This window comes from Lipotes vexillifer, unplaced genomic scaffold (genome assembly GCF_000442215.2).
Source record: "Lipotes vexillifer unplaced genomic scaffold, Lipotes_vexillifer_v1.1 scaffold311, whole genome shotgun sequence".
NCBI lineage: Eukaryota > Metazoa > Chordata > Mammalia > Artiodactyla > Lipotidae > Lipotes > Lipotes vexillifer.
In genome coordinates, this window is record NW_006791012.1 from 7147185 (window position 1) to 7163017 (window position 15833).

The 15833-nt window shown below is 35.6% G+C and overlaps 1 protein-coding gene across 1 annotated transcript in view; it reads left to right on the plus strand.

The window, feature by feature from the left end:
• Nucleotides 1-15833, plus strand: part of USP34 (ubiquitin specific peptidase 34) — a 235931-nt gene that overhangs the window by 190130 nt on the left and 29968 nt on the right. The window contains 16 exon segments of the mRNA XM_007464137.1: nucleotides 1524-1577; nucleotides 1689-1784; nucleotides 4077-4141; nucleotides 4234-4309; nucleotides 4401-4448; nucleotides 4845-4910; nucleotides 6682-6762; nucleotides 8676-8761; nucleotides 9353-9521; nucleotides 9626-9700; nucleotides 10862-11013; nucleotides 14667-14715; nucleotides 14803-14907; nucleotides 14990-15034; nucleotides 15767-15831; nucleotide 15833. The exon segment at nucleotide 15833 is cut by the window's right edge and continues 33 nt beyond it. Coding sequence (XP_007464199.1) covers nucleotides 1524-1577; nucleotides 1689-1784; nucleotides 4077-4141; nucleotides 4234-4309; nucleotides 4401-4448; nucleotides 4845-4910; nucleotides 6682-6762; nucleotides 8676-8761; nucleotides 9353-9521; nucleotides 9626-9700; nucleotides 10862-11013; nucleotides 14667-14715; nucleotides 14803-14907; nucleotides 14990-15034; nucleotides 15767-15831; nucleotide 15833 — 1233 coding nt within the window.

Here is a 15833-nt window from a genome sequence, read left to right on the forward strand (position 1 = left end):
AAAAAAAAAAAAAAAAAAAAAAAAAAAGAAAACAAACAATCCAGTTAGAAAATGGGTGGAAGACCTAAATAGACATTTCACCAAGGAAGACTTAGAGACAGCCAAGAGGCACATGAAAAGATGCTCAACATCACTAATTATTAGAGAAATGCAAATCAAAACTACATTGAGGTATCACCTCATGCCGGTCAGAATGGCCATTATCAAAAAAGCTAGAAACAGTAAATGCTGGAAAGGGTGTGGTGAAAAGGGAACCCTCCTACACTGCTGGTGGGAATGTAAATTGATACAGCCACTATAGAATACGGTATGGAGGTTCCTTAAAAAACTAAAAATAGAACTACCATATGATCCAGCAATCCCACTACTGGGCATATACCCTGAGAAAACCATAATTCAAAAAGAGACATGCACCAGGGCTTCCTTGGTGGCGCAGTGGTTGAGAGCCCGCCTGCCGATGCAGGGGACACGGGTTCGTGCCCCAGTCTGGGAGGATCCCACATGCCGCGGAGTGGCTGGGCCCGTGAGCCATGGCCGCTGAGCCTGCGCGTCCGGAGCCTGTGCTCCGCAACGGGAGAGGCCACAATGGTGAGAGGCCCGCATACTGCCAAAAAAAAAAAAAGAGAGATAGATGCACCACAGTTTTCATTGCAGCACTATTTACAATAGCCAGGACATGGAACCAACCTAAATGTCCGTTGACAGATGAATGGATAAAGAAGATGTGGCACATATATACAATGGAATATTACTGAGCTATAAAAAGAAACGAAATTTAGTTATTTGTAGTGAGGTTGATGGGCCTAGACTCTGACGTACAGAATGAAGTAAGTCAGAAAGAGAAAAACAAATACCGTATGCTAACACACATATATGGAATCAAAAAAAGAAAATGATACTGATGAACCTAGTTGCAGGGCAGGAATAAAGGGGTAGGCATAGAGAACGGACTTGATGACATGGGGTAGGAGGGCGAAGCTGGGGCGAAGTGAGAGTTGCGTCAACATATATACACTACCGAATGTGAGATAGTTGGCTGGTGGGAAGCAGCAGCATAGCACAGGGAGATCAGCTTGGTGCTTTGCGATGACCTAGAGGGGTGGGTTAGGGAGGATGAGAGGGAGGCTCAAGAGGGAGGGGATATGAGGGCGGGGATATGGGGACGTCTGTATGCATATGGCTGATTCACTTTGTTGTGCAACAGAAACTAACAAGGTATTGTGAAGCAATTATATTCCAATAAAGATTTATTTAAAAAGTAGTTTTTCAGATTGCAAGTCTATTTTATTAAGCTTTATATTATTGATGGTAAAGTACCTTAAAAATGTTTTGAATCTTTTTTTTAAAGTACTACTCCTATCCAAAAACTTCTGTTAAAGATTTTTCTGAATATAATGCTATTTGAGAACTATTTACAAAGTTGCTGTAAAGTATAAAATAGCTATTTATGAAATATTTTATATATAAATATAGCTGAGTGTACCCATTTCTTAAAGAAGGAAAACTTTCATTTTTTTAAACAGACCAAGACCTATGATTCTGTTACAGATAAATTTATGGATTTCTCCTTCGAAAAGGTAACCATTTCTTTCATGTATAATTGTACATTGTTTTTTGACTTCCATGTTATCTACTTTTACAGTTATACTATGTCAAAATGAAAATATACATTTTTTTCCCTCTTAAAGACACACAGTGCTTATATGCTGTTTTACAAACGCATGGAACCAGAGGAAGAAAATGGCAAAGAATACAAATTTGATGTTTCATCTGAATTACTAGAGGTATGAGTTAATTTAACTTTAGCAACAATTTAAAAGCCTGTTAAGTATATATGCAAGTATTAGTTCTAGAATATAAAAGCAGGTTATATAAACAACATCATTAGTATCTGTAATCCGAGGTAGGCCTTAACCCTGTTTACAAATAGTCTCGGTAATACTGACATACAACAGGTGAATGTAAACTGAAAGAGATTAAAGGGAGTGGAAAACAATTACTAGTAACACTGAAGAAAAATAAGAAAGGTAAAAATGGGTGATGGAATAAGCTCAAGCTCACAATTAACTTGTATGGTTGGTGATATTCTTGGATTGGGTGATAGGACTGTGAATGTTCCTTTTCTTACGCTTCATATTATACACAAGCATACAGTGTATTTTAAATGCATTTAAAATATGTATTATATATATTTTAATATGTGTCTCATTTGTAGTAATGAGCTCTCTTCGTTTCATAATGTAGTTACGTGATAATGTTAGGGGTTTATAAAAAATGTGCACACTCAATGTATGTTGTGTCATTGTTGTAAACTGACTCGGCCAAAAGTAAAAAAAATAAATCTCCAGAAAGGTATACCTGATACAAGTGTACTCTTCCATGTAGACAATTAAACTTTTACTCTCTGACTGATTGATATTTGCACTATTGTGGTCAAGTCTTAAAACTGAGTGGATTTTGTTCCCCAAACACTTTTTTTTTTTTTTTTTTTTTTTTTTTTTTTTGCGGTATGCGGGCCTCTCACTGCCATGGCCTCTCCCGTTGCGGAACACAGGCTCCGGATGCGCAGGCTCAGCGGCCATGGCTCATGGGCCCAGCCGCTCCACGGCCTGTGGGATCCTCCCGGACCAGGGCACGAACCCGTGTTCCCTGCATTGGCAGGCAGACTCCCAACCACTGCGCCACCAGGGAAGGCCCCCAAACACTTTTAATGGTATCTTGCCTACCTGTAATTTACTGATAAAGAGCCAAGGATATTATCTTCTTCCAAACCCTCTAAATTAGGTTTACCAGCAGAATTAGATGCGTCACTAGATGTCAAGCTATTAAACTCACCTATTTATACAAAGATTTATTTCAACTGCTATCATAATAGCAAAATAAAATAGATTATAATCATCATTATGTGTAAGATTTTGTGTCCCCAGGGTATTCAAATGTACACCATGTTGTAGATGAGGACCCAACAGTATTTAAAGATAGCCACCCACATGTGAAATAAAATGAAATTTTACATAAAACCTTAATGATGTACAGTTGGAATTTGAACAGCACAGGCTTGAACTGCGAGGGTCCACTTACACATGGTTTTGGGGTTTTTTTTCAATAAATACAGGATCTATAAGTAAACATGAATTTCTTTTTCACATTGTTTTCTTTTTTTTAAATTTTATTTATCTTTGGCCGCGTTGGGTCTTCGTTGCTGCACGCGGGCTTTCTCTAGTTGCAGCGAGTGCGGGCTACTCTTCCTTGCAGTGTGCAGGTTTCTCATTGTGGTGGCTCCTCATTGCGGAATACGGGCTCTAGGCACGTGCGCTTCAGTAGTTGTGGCTCGCAGGCTCTAGAGCACAGGCTCAGTAGTTATGGCGCACGGGCTTAGTTGCTCTCTGGCATGTGGGATCTAATGCAGGCAGATTCTTAACCACTGTGCCACCAGGGAAGTCCCTTATTTTGCCAGTTTTTTTTTTCTTCTTTTTGCGGTACGCGGGCCTCTCACTGTTGTGGCCTCTCCCGTTGTGGAGCACAGGCTCTGGACACAAAGGCTCAGCGGCCATGGCTCACGGGCCTAGCCACTCCGCGGCATGTGGAGCGGACCAGGGCACAAACCCATGTCCCCTGCATCGGCAGGCAGACTCAACCACTGCGCCACCAGGGAAGCCCTATTTTGCCAGTTTTTAAACATAAACCTGTCTTTCATAACCTGTTGTTACCAGAATATCAGCCTACCATAGTTTTCACGTATGTTATCAATGTTAACATAATTTTATTCATTATATATTTGCTCTTCAGACAGATGGGATTTCAGAGTTATTACTTTCAAAATTTTAATAAATAAATTAAAAAAAAAAAGAAACAACGTGATTGCTTGAGGTAACCAGATAAGTAATGATAAATTGGATCAGCTTTAGTAACCACTTCCATATTCCATTTACCTGGAAAAAAGTCAACATGAATTTAAGTGCATGTATACTTTTTGTTTCTTCTAGAGCAAGTCTTATTTTGTCTAATAAAAATATTGGTAAAATGTTATGAAGCAAATGATTTCTGATGTCTAATGTTAACATTTTTTTCTTCAGTGGATTTGGCATGATAACATGCAGTTTCTTCAAGACAAAAACATTTTTGAACATACATATTTTGGGTAAGCTTGGCAGATTTAGTAAGGTTTTTTTGTTAACATTTTAAAAAAATCTTATTTTGTAAGAATTTTAACCTATTGTTTTCAAATTCTAGGTTTATGTGGCAGTTGTGTAGTTGTATTCCCAGTACATTACCAGATCCTAAAGCTGTGTCCTTAATGACGGCAAAGGTAATATATGTATAGACTTAGGTAATTTCTTCAAAATTGGTGACTTTAAAATAATTAAATCTTTTTTGCTTAATTTTATCTTTTCTTGCAGTTAAGCACTTCCTTTGTCCTAGAGACATTTATTCATTCAAAAGAAAAGGTATGTTTTCTATTTCGTAAACTTTTGTGCCATTCATATCATTTATCATATCTTTTTATTTTTTATTTTTGGCTGCGTTGGGTCTTCGTTACTGCATGGGCTTTCTCTAGTCGCAATGAGCAGGGGCTACTCTTCATTGTGGTGCGCAGCCTTCTCATTGTGGTGGCTTCTCTTGTTGTGGAGCACGGGCTTCAGTAGTTGTGGCTCGTGGGCTCTAGAGCGCAGGCTCAGTAGTTGGAGCGCATGGGCTTAGTTGCTCCGCGGCATGTGGGATCTTCCCGGACCAGGGCCTGAACCCGTGTCCCCTGCATTGACAGGTGGATTCTTAACCACTGCACCACCAGGGAAGCCCCTGATATCACCTAATACCTTCAGTAACTTCTTTTTCTTTTTTAGCCCACAATGCTTCAGTGGATTGAACTGCTGACCAAACAATTTAATAATAGCCAAGCAGCTTGTGAGGTGAGGTGAATGATTCAACAAACAATGCATAGCTTAAGATTCACTTTCTTGTTTTCTTTTATTCTTAACTTAGATGCTATAACAAAATTGTTTTATCTATTATAAATCATAGGGAGCCAGTATAAGTTGTTCCTAAAATTACTTGATTGCCAAGAGAAATTTATAATTAATGTATCAAATTCATTACATTGATTAAATAATTGATTTTAAGTTACTTAAAAATCCTTGGGTTCCCCCCCACCATGTATTGGAGGAAAAAGTATAGGAAATTTAGAACTGTACCAGATATTTCTTAACTACTTTTGCATGCTACTAGAAAATACTGAAAAATGCATATCTCCCTTCCCCCTCTGAGAAAAGATACATATATGCCAGTAGATCAGTTTATGTCCTATTTTATCTTTTCCCATATTACATTATAAGAGAAACATACATCCCTAAGGATAGTATGCACACAGGTAATAAACACTTAGCCATATTGCCATCTTAACTATCGTTTCTCATTTGTGATGATCTCCCAGAGTGGTGTGTACCTTTCTAGGAATGCAGGTCTTATAAATTCCCAGAAGTGGGAGACAGCAGCATAGTGTACAATAGATGAAATTAGTTGAAGATTTTTTCATATGTAGAAGGTTTTTAGAAAGATGATTTTTTTTAACTTTTTTCAGTCGGTTTGTTTGAATTAGTATTGAAACAAGGTCCACATTTTGCTTTTGTCTTGTAAATCTCTTTTCATCTATAATACAGTTGACCCTTGGACAACACGGGTTTGAACTGTGTGGGTCCACTCATACACAGATTTTTTCAGTAAGTACGTACAGTACCGTACAATCTGTGGTTGGTTAAATCCGAGGATGCAGAGGAACCTAAGATACAGAAGGTCAACCATGGGACTTGAGTATCTGCAGATTTTCGTGTGTGCTGGGGCTCCATATCAAGGAGCAACTGTAGTTACCTTCTTTTTTTTTTTTTCTCCTCCGTACCACATTCTCATTTGTTCTGCAGGATTTTCCACATGCTGGCTTTGATCTAGTGCATCCTTTGGGTGTTATTTAACATATTCCTCTATTCCCTTCCCTCTTCATGATTTTTAAAAAACTATTCGGTAAAAAAAAAAAAAAAAAAAAAACTGTTCAGTAGATGCAGAAGCTTGATTAGGTCATAATTTTTTTTTGTTTTTGTTGTTTTTTTTAATAAAGTGCGACTTCAGTTTTTTCACTAAGGATTTGCCTCTGGAACTCTATCAAGGAGTTAAAATTCTCTACAGTTGTCAGTAATTATGTGTGTGCATAAATAGGCAGTACAGTTCAATAGAGGAGTTAAATATGTGATTAAGAGATATCTTGAAATTAATGGGAAATTGTCTTAGCGTAAAGAAGAGTGTTTTTTGTTATCAACAGAACATAAATTGGTTTTAAAGAGAAAGTTTATCATACTCAGATCGTATATTATTAATAGGAACAAAAAATTCTGCAGTGTGACATTTATGAAGTCTAAGAGGAAAATAGTATTTGACTTTATTAAGAACTGCAGGTTGTCATCATGTAGCTTCTACACTGTAATGTAAATGGCATCCATGGAATTCTGTATTGAGATGACCTTGATTATGACTTTAGACATTTTAGATTTTATACTTTCTACCAATTGAAGAATCTTTTTTGGCAAGAATTTAAAAGAATTCAAATGTCAACTAGAATTAAAGTCTTTGTGTGATTTTTATCCCAATTGACAAGTATTGATTGAATGTTAAAATCACACTATTTACTTACAGTGGTTTTTGGACCGCATGGCTGATGATGATTGGTGGCCAATGCAGATACTAATTAAGTGCCCTAATCAAATTGTGAGACAGGTAAGAAAAAATTTATTTGGAAAAGAAGTGGCTTTCAAGTTAATTGTTCTGAATTTGCCTGTGAATATATTTTAACCCAGCATTGGAAGTAGTTTGAAAAGATCGACCTCTTATCACAAAAGTCATTTTGCTGTTATTTTCACCAGCTTCTTTTGGCAAATCAGCTATCATTTCCAGTCAGGTGATTAAAATCATTCACATTTCCTGGTTATAGGAAGATAGCTGTAACTGCCTATTTTTTCAGATCGTACTTTGATGTATGAGTTGTACTGATTCTTTTTTCAGATCCTTGGGTATTCTAACCATGGTAGGGTACTGTAATGGCCTTGAAAGTTAAATGAATAGTATACAACTTATTTCTGTGACAGATTCTCAGCTGTCACATGAATCAATTTGTTTTTCTTAAATCATTGGAAAAATTAACAAGGAAGAAAAATACATATGCATTTATGACACAAAACCAAAAATTTAATCTGAAATATGCTACTTTCAATTATAATTGAGATAAAATTCTTATATCATAAAATTTAGCAAAACTTTTCAGAGTGTAAAATTAAGTGGTTTTTAGTATATTCCCAAATATGTGACCATCATCTACCTAATTTTATAACACCCCCAAAAGAAATCCCATACTTATGAGCAATCACTTCCATTTTGTCCTGTCCCTTCTCTTCTTCAGCCCCTGGCCACCATTAATATACTTTCTGCCTCTGTGGGTTTGCCTATTCTCACTATTTCATTTGAATAGAATCACACAGTATGTGGTCTTTTGTGACTGGCTTTTTTGATTTAACAATGTTTTCAAGGTTTACCCATGTTGTGACTTGTATCTGTACTTTATTTCTTCTTATTGCCAAGTAATATTCTATATACCAAATTTTGTTTATCTATTCAGCAGTTGATGAACATTAGTGATGTTTCCACTTCTTTGCTGTTTTGAATAACACTGCTATGAACATATGTGTACAGATATTTGTGTGGACATGTGTTTTCAGTTCTTTTGGATATATACATAGGAGTGAACTGCTGGGTTATAACATTCTTAGGGACTACCAAACTTTTTTTCATGATGTCTGCACCAGTTTACATTCCCACCAGCAATCTGTGAAGATTCCAGTTTTGCTACATCTTCTTCAACATTTGTTTATTGTCTTCTTGACTTTAGCCATTCTAATGGGTGTGAAGTAGTATCTCATTGTAGTTTTGGTTTGCATTTCCTTAATAATTAATGATAGTAAACAGCTTTTCGTGTGCTTATTGGCCATCTGTATATCTTAATCCATATTTTTTGGATAAACTTAAATTGTATTTCCTTCTCCTAGTCATTGAAATTCTAGTAAGCAGCTGTCCTGCCCCACTCCACTCTTCTGAAAGAGATGGATGCCAAGTTTACTTTCCTCTGTATCTCCACTAGTAAAGGAGGTTTCATGAAGCTTTGTATTTGGTAATCTCTATTACTGAAACCTATAGTTTGTTTTTGCTTTTTCCCTTATAAAATTATTTTTCAAGCTAACTCTACCTTTTATCTTCAGTCTGTAGTTGAGACTCCAAGAAAGCTTTAGAATGTCAAAAGATAATCTGTGGGCAAAATATAAATGGGTAGCAGAATTTATTTTATTTTATTTTTTTCGGTACGCGGGCCTCTCACTGTTGTGGCCTCTCCCTTTGTGGAGCACAGGCTCCGGACGCGCAGGCTCAGCGGCCATGGCTCACGGGCCCAGCCGCTCCACGGCATGTGGGATCTTCCCAGACCGGGGCATGAACCCGCGTCCCCTGCATCGGCAGGCGGACTCTCAACCACTGTGCCACCCGGGAAGCCCAGGGTAGCAGAATTTTTAATCATGTTCATTTTTCAGTGTCTTTGTTACCTGATGTGAGTTGACTCTTAGGTTGTCCTATCTTTTCATCTATAGATGTTTCAGCGTTTGTGTATCCATGTGATTCAGAGACTTAGACCTGTGCATGCTCATCTCTATCTACAGCCAGGAATGGAAGATGGGTAAGAAGTGTACCTTTTGAGCTGAACTTTTTATTTATTTATTTATTCATTTATTTAACATATTTATTTATTTATTTGGCTGTGCCGGGTCTTAGTTTCATTGTGGCATGCGAACTCTTAATTGCAGCATGCATGTGAGATCTAGTTCCCTGACCAGGGATCGAACCCGGGCCCCCTTCACTGGGAACACAGGGTCTTAGCCACCAGACCACCAGGGAAGTCCCTGAACATTTTATTTTTAAGTTTTTTGATGCTCTGCCTACGAAGTATTTTAAAATATCCACACTGAAATATTTAGGTTCTCCTATTTTAAAATAATCTGTAATAATATAAATCAAGAAGGAATACTTTTGTTTTATTTTTATTTAATTGCATTTTCAAAATCCTCTACAAGTAACCTTGACTTAGTCTTTTTGTTTTGATTTCAGCGAGACATGATAACTGGAATCCAACTTTTTGTATTATTGTAATTGGTATTCATTATTGCAAAGATGAAAGAGATAAATTCAGGTTTTTAAAATATTTCTCCTCCCAAAATATCTATCCCCAGACTTCATACTTTTTCTGAGATATATAAAATTGTGTTTTCAGGTCTGATGATATGGATGCTTCAGTAGAAGATATAGGTGGTCGTTCATGTGTCACTCGATTTGTGAGAACTCTGTTATTAATCATGGAACATGGTGTAAAGCCTCACAGTAAACATCTTACAGAATATTTTGCCTTCCTTTACGAATTTGCCAAAATGGGTGAAGAAGAGGTGAGGCTATATCTTGTTTATTTCTGGTATTATGTACTTATTTTCAGTATTTAAAACTTAATTGTTTTTATTTTATATTTTTAAATCAATATTTTTATTTTTAGAGCCAGTTTTTGCTTTCACTGCAAGCCATATCTACAATGGTACATTTTTACATGGGAACCAAAGGGCCTGAAAATGTAAGTACAATTCTGTCTCATATCAGGGATTTAGAGGCCATGTTTTCAAGTTTGCATCATAGAAAGATACGGGATTCCTTTGAAGTCCCTTCCAGGTCCCTTCTAGCCCTGATATTAAATGATTTTAAGGGTCTAAGTTTGGTTGATATTTTTAATGGATATAGCAAAAGAAGAAACAGTCAAGTGATAAATTTCACTGGTATGGCCCTGCATCAAAGCAAATAAATTTAGGCAAAATGGCCATCACCTGCTTTAGTGTCTTATCAGTAGCATGTTGTGTTTTGGTGAACATTTTTGCTGGCCATATTTTTAAAGCCCTTTGCTATATTAAGTCTGTCAGTCTTCCAAAAATTCAATTCATAATATTAAAACTATAACATCAATTTTGTGTTGTCTGTAATGACCACATTGGATTGAATGCTCTATTTGCTCTATCTTAATTAATCCTTGTTGTAACCCTAAGAGGTAAGTACTGTTGTTATCTCCATTTTACAGATGGGGAACTTGAGGCATAAAGAAGTTAACTTGTTTTAGATCACAGTGAGTTAGGCTTTGATCCTTGGTTAGACTCCTGAATGAAACTGTTAGCCACTGTGCTGTAATGATTCTCCCAATACGTACTCTTATTATCTAATTTCAACCTAGATGGCTACTTATTTAGACTGCTTTTCTTTTGCTTTGTTAGATCATAAAATCTTTTCAGTGTTGCATTTCAAACCCCAGATGAATATCTCTTTGAAATACCTACTGTTTGGATTATCTGAAAACTGCAAATATGGATTCCTTAATTTGTGTAACTGGTATTTTTATTAAATATGAAATACCGTTTTATCATACTCATATAAATTTTGTTCCTGATTTATCTTCCAAAGAGCTTGCCTATAAGAAAAAAAATTATTATTAAAGAATTTATATCTTTAGGTAAGGTAAATACAGTATTGGGAATTATTGTTCTTTACAGTTCTGCCTATTAAATCTAGAATTGTCCTGAATGTGGTTTAGACTTTTAAATAAGGTTAGGCCTTTGAGTGGTTATTTTTCATGATGCATGCTCCTGCCACTGTCTACCCTGCATTGTTAGGTAAGGCAATCAAGTTCTTTTCTCTCAACATAATGTTAAAAAATAATATCATATTAAAAATGAATTGTGTTATGTTCTAGCCTCAAGTTGAAGTGTTGTCAGAGGAAGAAGGGGAAGAAGAGGAGGAGGAAGAAGATATACTCTCTCTGGCAGAAGAAAAATACAGGCCAGCTGCTCTTGAAAAAATGATAGCTTTAGTTGCTCTTTTGGTTGAACAGTCTCGCTCCGAAAGGTGAAATGTTTCAACATTCAAAATGCTTAAAGCATGTTTGATTTTATTCTTTTTACAATTGTTTTACCATTATTAACTCAGTAGTTTTTGTTACTTAATTCCTTTTAAATAATAACAACACTTTCCAACAACTCTTGTAGCATAAGTATTTCGATCCTTTGTACCAAACTCTTACTTTGCCTGAGTCATGTTAGAAATATACATTGAAGAAATATACAGTAAAATATCTAGCAAATTTATATGTGCATTCATCCTTTGACCTAGCAACTCCACTTCTGGGATTCTGTTCCCAAAACACCAAAAGATGTATGTGCAGTGCTGTTTATTGAAGCAGTGTTTTTAAACAGCAAAAGACTGAAAATGTCCACAAAGATGGTACAAGTTGAAGAAACAGAGCATCCACTTGATAGAGGACTCTATAGCAGGAAAAAAAACAGGCAGTATGGACTGTATGTGTACCACCATGGAGAGATCTTTAAGATACATATCACTGAGGTGAAAAAAAAACAAGGTGGACAAAAGTATATATAGTATGCTACTTTTTTTTTCTTTTGGCCACGCAGCATGGCTTATGGGATCACTGAGTCCTAACTACTGGACCACCAGAGAATTCCCTATAGTATGCTACTTTTTAAGAAGGGGAGGCTGTGAGACACAAAGTGAGTGAGAGAGAGGAGAGAGAGAGAGAGAGTGTGTGTGTGTGTGCGCGCGCGCGCGTGCAACCAAACCTCATTATTCATGGATCTCCAATTTGTGAATTCTCCTACTTAACTTAAATTTATTTGTAATCCCCGAATCAGTACTTGTGAAGCATTTACAGTGATTTGTGGATTTCAGAATGTACAGAGTGGCAAAAACTTGGAGTTGACCTGACACACACTTCTCCAGCTGAGGTCAAACATGGTGACCCTCTGCCTTCTTGTTTCGGTGCTCAAATTGTAAACAAATTTTTGTTTGCACTATATGCCACATTTTTCACATTTATGCTTTTTGTTGGTGATTTGGCTGTTTAAAAATGGTCCCAAGCATAGTGCCAAGTGCTGTCTAGTGTGTTCCTAAGCTCAAGAAGGCCATAATATGCCTTAAGGAGAAAGTACACATTAGGTAAGCTTCATTCAGGTTTGAGTTACAGTGCTGTTTGCTCTGTATTCAGTGCTAATGAGTCAACATTAAATCAGGTGTCTTTAAACAGAAACACACATTATACAAGGTAACATATTGATCTATTGATGAAAATGTTATGACCAGAGAGGTTCACAGGAACCTAAGTGTATGTTTTCCCTATGAGCAGTGATTCAGTGTTCACTAATTCAGTGTTCGCAGCTCTTTATAGAACGTAAGTACTACAAGTAACAAGAACTATTTTTCTAATTGAAGACTAAATTTTTAAAAATAAATTTTAAAAGTTTCCAGTGGTTGTGGGAGGGGAAAACAGGCTGGAGGGGACAGGAATGAAGGTTTGACTTCTTTGAATATAGTACACTGTTTTGTTTTTTAGATTTATCTTTGGAATCATGTAAATGTTTTCTATAATTATAAATAAATTAATAAAATGCAATCCCTAAAAATCAAAAGCAGACTGAAATAAATGAGCCTAACTGTATAATGAGTTGGTGACATAGCCACTGGAGAGGAATTAAAGTGACTTTAGAACACATTGATTTAACTGTAATTTTTAGTGGGATGTACCTGAAGGACAAAAAGAATTGTAAAATTATCCTCAAGTGTTTTACTAATTATATTGTGAGTAGTAGTATAATTAGAATTATTATTCTGAAACTGTATTATAGAATAAAACAAATAGATAATTGTTAATGTCATTAGAAACCAAGATTTTCAGAAAAAGAAAAGAGAAATACAAATATAAAATTGTAGGATGTTTACATAACTTCTTCAAAACTAAATTTGAAAATATCAGTAGAGTTCATGGTATATTTTGTCTTAAGCAAACAAAAAATGTATTATGTACCTCCATTTTCTGAAAAGGCCTAGAAATCCTGTCCAACCCAAAAATCAGTGAGTGACCCTGGCATCTAGATAATATTTCCCACTGAAAAAAATCAAGGTTCCTTGAGAAAATGGCCAATTCCAGGTCTTGGGCAAGAAATGAATGGGAAGCCTCGAACATTTTGTCATTTTGGAAAGCAAGGAGGCTATCAAAGACTACTGAGGTCATGTTAAAAGGTCTCAAGAGTCAACTTAAGGAGGTTTCTACTGGTTACAGATTGGACAACTTGAGCATCAATAATGGTAATAACAACTGCAAGTGGACTAAAACACATCATGGATGTTTACATCCATGAGTTTATAATGATACCTAAAAACATAATTTTAAAAATTATTGAAAACTTTTGGAGTATATTAAGAAACCAAGTAACAATTTTGGAAACTTATTAATAAAGGAACAATATCAAGTATTTACCTTACCTGCAAGAATTATACTTCATGGCAACCAAATGGTAAATGAGAGGGATGTTCATCGTCATAGAGGTATTTGAGCTAATAAATGAGCAAGTAATGCTGGAATTAGGATATCAGTATTTTGCATCCCAAATGCAATAATGGATCTAGGAAATGATCATCATGGGCTGAAAACATTACAAAAAGAGGGACAGCTTTTCATTGTGTGCCTCCTGATGAAAGTTCACACTGCCGTTTATTAAGGTATTCTTGATTAAAAAGTCAAACCTAGATCTGATCAAGTCTGTAGATCTAATAACTACCAGTTTATAGGAAATACGGGGACAGAGGAATATGTTAAAACAACACATCAAGGATATAATCAGCAAAATGGAAATGTGGGAAATTCTACAGGTCAAACCACCTGCTTTCTTCAACAGATTAATTGCAAGATAAAAACAAAATCGGAGGGGAAACCAGTTGTCTAAAAGAGATTTAAAAGACATTTCAACCAGTGTCAACAGAGGACTTCATTTGGATCCTGATTCAAACAAATTATAAAAAAAATTTTTTAGAAACTTGAGGAAATTGTACATTGACTGGATCTTGTATGATAATAGGAAATTGTTAATTTATTTTAGGTGTGAATAATGGTGTTGTTTATGTTTTTGAAATTTATGTTTGGGATATGTATTGAAATTTATGGACTAAGTGATAAAATATCTGGAATTGCTTCAAAATAGTTCATATTTGAACAAGTAGGAGGTACAGATGAATCAAGACTGACCGTAAGGTGGTAATTTGCAACTGAGTGATGGGATGCTTACAGTATTCTATTTTTGTATGTGTTTGAAATTTTCTATAATAAGTTAAAGAAATATGCAGTAATTTTAAACTTGAAAGTGAAATTCTCTATTTCTTAGAAGTTCGTTTTGTTTTGAAGGTTCTCATGTCAAAAAAAAAGCTCTTTAAATTAGACCCATCCTCGTGTTACAGTACACCAAAATTTTGAGTTAATTAAATGGAAACAAAGTAGATTTGGACTTCCATGTACCAATCTTGGAATTTTGAAAAATTGTCTAAAAGATGTCTAGTGAGCAAGTCTAGCTAGCAGAACGTTCAAAAATCATTTTATGATGGTGGCTTGGTACACTTGTAATTGAATCAACAATTTTGTTATGTGTCATGATGCAAATGGCTATAAAGTAGTATAGAGGAAAGAAAAACTTATTTCCACTAATGTTTTCTTTCAGGCATTTGACATTATCACAGACTGACATGGCGGCATTAACAGGAGGAAAGGTAATACCGTCTCAATATTAGACCACTTGATAATCACAAAAATAACAACAAAATAGTTCTTAAATGAACAACTTTTGCTTTTAACAGGGATTTCCCTTCTTGTTTCAACATATTCGTGATGGCATCAATATAAGACAAACTTGTAATCTGATTTTCAGCCTTTGTCGATACAATAATCGACTTGCAGAACATGTAAGTGCTGAGAAACAGTCTTAAAGATTTTTGGTAATTTGTAGAAGAATATTCTGAAATTATCCCTTTTGTTTTGTTTCAGATTGTATCTATGCTTTTCACATCAATAGCAAAATTGACTCCTGAGGTATGTAGGCATCTGTTCATTCATGTTTTTCAAACTGCTATCAGCACTGACAATGCTTTCAAATGAACCTTTCTAATTGTTTTTGGGAAAAAATTTGTCAAGGCTTCCCTCATAATACAACAACCTATTTTTAACTATGTAACTTGAATAAACTGAATTACCTCTTCACATCTTGTCACAAATGTCATTTTCCCAAAATATACATATAAGTTGAATATATCAGAGTGCCACCTAGATACTGAGCTTTAAAGTTGTTTGGTTTGAAGGTATCATATTGTACCTTAGAAGAAAGTAGACTAACCAGAATTCTGCCTAGGTGGATAAGTATGTATTTTCATAAAATGAAAATATTATAGCTACTTTGATAATACATGTCAAATATGAATATAAATTATACCTCAGAGAGCAAATGTTGCTGCAGGAAACTTTTAATCTAAATTTTTCTATAAACATGGTTGTCTCATTAACAAGAGTTTTGATACATTGTTTTCCCAAATTGACATCCAGAAAAATAGATGTTTTCTGTTAAATGTGGCTCCCACACAACTGACACTGTATCCTGCACTCACCCTTCTGCTTTATGAGAGTTCAGGTTCATATGTATGAGTACTGAGCTCTCTAACCTAATACAGCAGATCTAAATGTGATCTGTAGAAGAGTTATAATTCTTTTTCAGCTGGAAATGATGGGTTCAAACAGATCTAAATACACAGTCATGTACATGTCTTATAGGCAGCCAATCCTTTCTTTAAATTGTTGACTATGCTAATGGAGTTTGCTGGTGGACCTCCAGGAATGC